The sequence below is a fragment of the Zingiber officinale genome, chromosome 9B (genome assembly GCF_018446385.1).
Source record: "Zingiber officinale cultivar Zhangliang chromosome 9B, Zo_v1.1, whole genome shotgun sequence".
Taxonomy (NCBI): domain Eukaryota; kingdom Viridiplantae; phylum Streptophyta; class Magnoliopsida; order Zingiberales; family Zingiberaceae; genus Zingiber; species Zingiber officinale.
In genome coordinates this window covers 94,854,490-94,860,599 of record NC_056003.1, presented here as the reverse complement: position 1 = coordinate 94,860,599, position 6,110 = coordinate 94,854,490, and the positions used below count along the sequence as shown (strand labels likewise).

The following is a 6,110-nucleotide window of genomic DNA, read 5'->3' as shown; positions in this document are numbered from 1 at the left end:
AGATGCATATATTTATGTCATACGTTGAGACAAACATTGTTCATATTTTTTTTTACTTCCATTTTGTATTTTTCTTGTTTTTCAAATATTATCTTCCAAACCAATACAAGCAACTAATTATCTCCCTTTTTTTTCTTCTCACCTAACTGTGTTTCTTTTTTCTTGGGAAAGAATAGAGATGCTCTTCTAAATCATTGATTTCATTATTCGCACAAACCAAATCCAAGATTTCATTCTTGTTGATGATTTTCTAAAGCAATGTACAAAATGCATTTTCCACGAGAAAAATACATGAAACACACACACACAAAAAGAAGGAGAATGCAAATTAAAAACGAGGGTTTTGAGCCCCATTGCAAAATTAGGGTCGAGAGAGGGATTTGGGGTTTAGCAGTCCCACAAAAGAGTTCCGAACCCGGTCGAGTCATAAGCGTTCGAAGTCGCCCATATCTCGTCCGGTCCGAAACCGAACCCGGTCTCCGCCCACGGCAACCACGACTCCGCCGGCGCCGGGTCGTGGTACAGGAACTCGCTCCCTGAGTCGGCCGAGTCGAGGAGGCACTCGCTCAGCCGCGGCAATTCCACGATCTCGCCGAGCTCTTCGGAGGCGTTCGGGTCCTTGGGTGACTCGGGAAGAGGAGCGGGGTTCATGGCCGCGGCCTTGGCGGCCGCCACCTGGACATCGCGCGGGGAGAGGGTAGCCGGGCGGGGGAGCGAGGCGGCGAGGTCCGGGAAGTTAAGCACCGCGGAGGCGCCCTTGATGCTGAGAGCGGCCACGTCGTGCGCCCTCGCAGCCATCTCCGCCGTCTGGAACGTCCCCAGCCAGATGCGCGATTTCTTCCTCGGCTCACGGATCTCCGACACCCACTTCCCCCACGCCCGCATCCGGACGCCGCGGTACGAAGGACTATTGCTCCCGTCAAGCCCCCGCTTCCTGCCGCCGCCGCCACTACTCATCCCCGCCGCGGTGGAGGCGGCCGCCGTCCGGTTCGAAGGCGAGGAGAGGGAAGAGGAGGAAATTGAGTTGGCGCTGCTCTCCGGCTCAGAGGACACTAGTGCGTCCGCCATTGCTGTCAAAATCTGGCCTTTACGGTCGGAACCCGTGCGATGTCCTTCTCGGTCACTGTTGGTGCAAAAAAGCAAGCTTTTTGATGGCGTTTTCTCGTTGTCCCCGTGAGACAGGAACTCAGGAAGCAGAGAACAGTAAAATAGCGCAGCAGAGAGAGAGAGAGAGAGAGAGAGAGAGAGAGAGTTTTTTCTCCCCCAAACTTCTGGTTACAAAACCAGAAACTTGTGCGATTCAGTTAGAAACATGTTTGAGCAAACTTGCTTCGGAAGAAGAGGATTCGGCATTGACACTGGAGGTTTGAGTGCACCGTGGAGCAAGCAAGTGGCTTGAACGAGAAGAAGATGGAGATGATTCTAACCATCAATTTACAATTAGCATAGCCATGGGAGCAAACTCTTTGGGAGGAGCTAGGGGTTTTTAGTAGAGGGGAGATATGGAAACGTGATTTCTTAAAGCGACCTTCCACCGTCCTCTCTTTATTTTCCCATCATTTGGCAATGAGGCACTCACTTTCTTCCTTCTTCCTCTGCCCCCTCCATGCTCACATTAATTACCACAGGAGACCAAATTATTTGCTTCCCCAATCATGCAGCTACCTAGTCTGAAGCTTTCGATCGAGAGCTAGCTCCCAATAGAGGAATAGACGATAGGCTAGCTGATGAATTTTATTTTCAGCAAGGAATGTACGATAGATAATCGTCCTTCTCACAATCATCTTCACCAAGGTTGGTGGGCATGCATGGCGTGTAAGGGACCGAGAAAGGAAGGAAAAAGAGGCAACTACTGAGGTGACTGGATTCTGTAAAATTTCCCTTACTCAGCATAAAGTAATCTTCCCCCATTTTTTTTTTTTAAGAAAGGGGGAAAATAAACGAGGAGCGATAAACGTGTTAGATTGTATATGCGAATTGTTTCCTTTCCTCTCGACAGACTTACAGTAGTGACGCTGTAAGGGTTGTCTGACAATAAAGGTGTTGTCTTGGCCAGAAATTTTCTTGTCCTCTATCGTAGAGGTGTGGAATGGGGCAAGTGTTTGTAGCCCGTCTGGCCTGACTTACATAATTTGGGCCATGTGCACTGTGGCTTGATTTGACCAAGGTTGATGTTTAATTTGATTGTTTGTTTTTTTGGTTGGTATGTATTTAATTTATATCAATTAATTTTGATAGTGATAAGTTTGATTTTATAAAAAAAATTTATCAACTACTCAGATAGATAAATTAGAAAATACTTGTAACACCTATTCAGTAAAATCAATCTAATATTCTTAAGTGAATCATTGATTCGTTAATTCATAAAGATTCATAACAATGTACATATGATTTATTATTGGTTGTGTTATTGGTTTAGGGTACGAATTTCGATAAAATCAAGGTAAATGTCTCCCTTATGGGTTAGTCATTATTCCAAAGGTTAGTAGTCGTCCGTGATTTACCTTTTTCATATTGACCTTGGTACAAATTGACAAAAATACTAAGAACAAACATATTCATCTTTTATCATCATTATTGGTTGTGTTATTAAGTAAGGAATGTTCTTTGATATAAAATAATCTTCAACTTTTCTTCTCATTTAACCCTATGTTGAAAATAGTGCTTCACACTTAAATAACTATCACAAGGAGAGACTCTAAAAATTAAAGACTCATGAAATATTTAGGGGCTGCTTGGTTTAGTAAAGGGAATAGGAATGAGAATGGGAATGATATTAGTGGGGAATGATAATGGGTATCATTAATTTAATGGCACTGCTTGGTTTAGTAAAGGAATGAGTATCATTATAAAAGATGCTGCTTGGTTATATCTTATTTGGGAATAAGAATGAGCTAATAATTTTTTTAAAATCTCTACATATTATATATATTTGTCATTTTGAAGGTGAGGATTTGGACATTTGCCATTATTTTTTCTCTTTATTTTTTCTATTTTCATTTATTTTATATAATATTATTTTTACGTTCTTATAACACTTTATATAAGAGCATTGCCTTCATTACAACAAATAATATCTACAGAAAAATGATCCAAAATATAATTTTTGGTTATGCCAACTAAACAAACTATTACAAAATATTATGAACTGATGTATAACAACTAGGTTAATATCGCATGCTTTGTTTATAGCATATAAATACAAAATAACAACCTCAAAATATTCCAACATTGCAAAATAACCTAGTTGTGCAATATCAATTCCTCAGTTCATTTTACAAAAGTTTTATAAACCAAAATGATATGTGCCGGCAAGATTTAGGGAGCAACTGATGGATAAAGGAAACCAAGCACAAAGGACCTTCTCAAATGACTTGGCAAAGCAAATATAACTTGAACTTTGGCAGGATCATTATAGCATATTTCAGCAGCTCTACCAACATCCATCGGAGATATGCCAACATTTAGAAGTTCATTAATTACTTCTTGCATCTTCTCATTAGAGAGGGATTCATCAGATTTAGACTCCGCAACCAAAGCATTTGTAACAATAGCATATTGTGATGCCATGTGATCGCATACGGACTCAAACTTAGTAGTAAAGCTATCTAACCTTGCATCAATAGTTTGCTGAAGTGTTCTGGGCTTCTTGCTTTTGCAAAAGGTTTTCCTCCTTGGTGACAGTTTTTTGCGCTTCTTTGTTGCTTGAGTGGTTGATGAACTACTTGGGGATCCCTGTGCATCAGATACTATGACAGGTTCATCTTCACTATCTGAGGAAGAACACACGGTCATATTTTTTGGACAATTGGCATTAGCACTGGCTTCAACAAAATCCTCAGCATGGACTCCTGTTGCTCTATCCCTACCCCAAACCATGTCTAGCTTGCGCAAATAAGGAAATCTAAAATTTAACAACCCAACTGCATTCTTGTGATTCTATACAAAAGAAAAAACAATTGAAAACAAAAATGTGTTAAAACTTAGCCAGAAATAACAATTTAACTAAAAGTACAATAGTGGATAATTATTTAACTTACCAAGCACCATTCATCAAACCATTGTTTCTCACAGTTGATCTTATGCTCAACATCATCCCATTGACAACCACTTTGCATACATATTTCTGAAATGAGATTGTACTTTTTCCTTAGCCATTTGATCTTAGAGTCAATGTGGGGATCAGCTTCCTTATCGAAATTGGGAATCCTGCTCACCAATATTTTGTGCACTTGAAACATGTAATTATTTTTGAATCCCCCATCAACTTTCCACAAAGGATCAGAAGCTAGTTCTTGTAGAACATCAACCAAGGCATCAATCTCCTCATCCTTCCAATATTGCTTGTTCTTTCCCCTCCCACGAACAGCCATAGGTGTAGACCTTCCTAAAAAAAGGGTAAGTGCCACCAAGCAAATAGTATATAATAAAGTTCACTTTCTAGAAAATATAAACTAATACAATAAACTGATGAGAGTTATACGAATATTATGTATTAAAAGATGTTAACAATTTCAATATAGTCACATAATGAAAACAATCACAAGATGAACCTAGAGGGTGCATTAAAAATAATAAAGCAAACTAAAAGTTATACATTGACAATATTACATATAAAAAGATGTTAACAATTCTACTACAGTCACAAAATCAAAACAATCACAAGATGAACATAAAGAGTGCATTCAAAGTAATGTAGTAAACTGTGAAAGTTATACATTGGAAGATATTAACAAATCTAGTACAATCATAATATCAAAACACCCTCATGTTCTAATCAGCATATAAACAAGCAATATGACAAATTACTAATCCACATCATTGCTATTGATTCCAGTAGTCCACATGTTCCACATGTTGGTTGTCATATTATTTCTAAATTGCAACCACTCATTAGTTGGAGTAATATTTGTAACATATTCTACTTCATCATCTTCATCACTTTCCTCATCCTCACTCTCCTCTTCTTCTTCCATAATTAATTCTTGAGGGTCAAAACTCATAAACTTGCGGATTAAGTTGTGTAGAAGGCAACACGCAATTATAATGCGAACTTGGGTTTGAATTGCGAAAAAGGAAGGCAATGCAAGGATCTTCCATCTTCCTTTCAGCAGTCCAAAGCATCTTTCAATTACATTTCTTGCTTTAGAATGCTTCATGTTGAAGTATTCCTCCGCTGTCTCAGGTTGATGGCCATCAAATTCCTTGAGGTGATACCGTTGTCCTCTATATGGTGTAAGAAAACCATTTGCATTGCAGTATCCAGAGTCCACCAAATAATAATAACCTTTCAAATTGAAAGTTAACTTTTGGTTAAGTTGCACAGGAGTAAGATTAATGGAATTTTTTCACAAACGGGAAACTACAACATAATGTACCTCGCGGGACTCTTAGACCATGAGGCCTTGAGATTGCATTTCGAAGCACACGACCATCGTGTGCTGAGCCCTCCCATCCAGGCAATACATATATGAATTCCATGTTTGGGCAGCAAACACCTAAGACATTTGTTGAAATACATCCCTTTCTTGTGCGATATCGAGACTTCTCTTCACTAGGTGGTGTAACTTTAATCAATGTTCCATCTAAAGCTCCTAGGCATCCCTACCAATTCCAAAAAGAGATTTTTAGCAACATTTAGAATTTGGTTTGATTACAAGACAAAAATTTTATATTAATGTGATATATATTTTAATTATATTGTTAAAGTACCTGAAAACACTTCCATCTCTCATCTTGACAATCTTGAGTAATAGGCTCCGGCTTCTTAAGCAAAATATCATGTAATCTCATAATTGCATAAAGAACTTGATGGAATCGCCTACTCACAGTTTCTCTACTCCGTGAAAAAAGTAGACTAATTGTTCTACTTTTTTTATGGTGAGCCAAGGTGTAAATAAACATTGCCACAACCTCCTCTATGGATGCATTCTTACTAGGTTTTAACCCCCCAACATCTTTTACCATATCACACAATATTCTAAAAGTATCTCTGTTCATTCGAAGCTCACTAATACAAGCAGCATCACAGTCCATAGTCAAACTAAACATCCACCTCATTCGACTAATAATTTTCTCTTCCTTAGTTTTGATCTCATAAACTTTATTTC

At 38.9% G+C, this 6,110-nt stretch overlaps 1 protein-coding gene across 1 annotated transcript; it reads right to left on the bottom strand.

Moving 5' to 3' along the window:
• Positions 1-210: 210 nt before the first annotated feature.
• LOC122022542 (ethylene-responsive transcription factor ERF039-like) lies at positions 211-1,867 on the bottom strand. The gene has a single exon (XM_042580572.1). The coding sequence runs from the start codon at positions 1,066-1,068 to the stop codon at positions 388-390; it is 681 nt and encodes a 226-aa protein (XP_042436506.1). The 5' UTR covers positions 1,069-1,867; the 3' UTR covers positions 211-387.
• Positions 1,868-6,110: the final 4,243 nt, after the last annotated feature.

What these genes read in the sequence shown, in the direction of transcription:
- LOC122022542 (XM_042580572.1), bottom strand. Translation starts at nt 1,068, where the DNA reads ATGGCGGACGCACTAGTGTCCTCTGAGCCGGAGAGCAGCGCCAACTCA.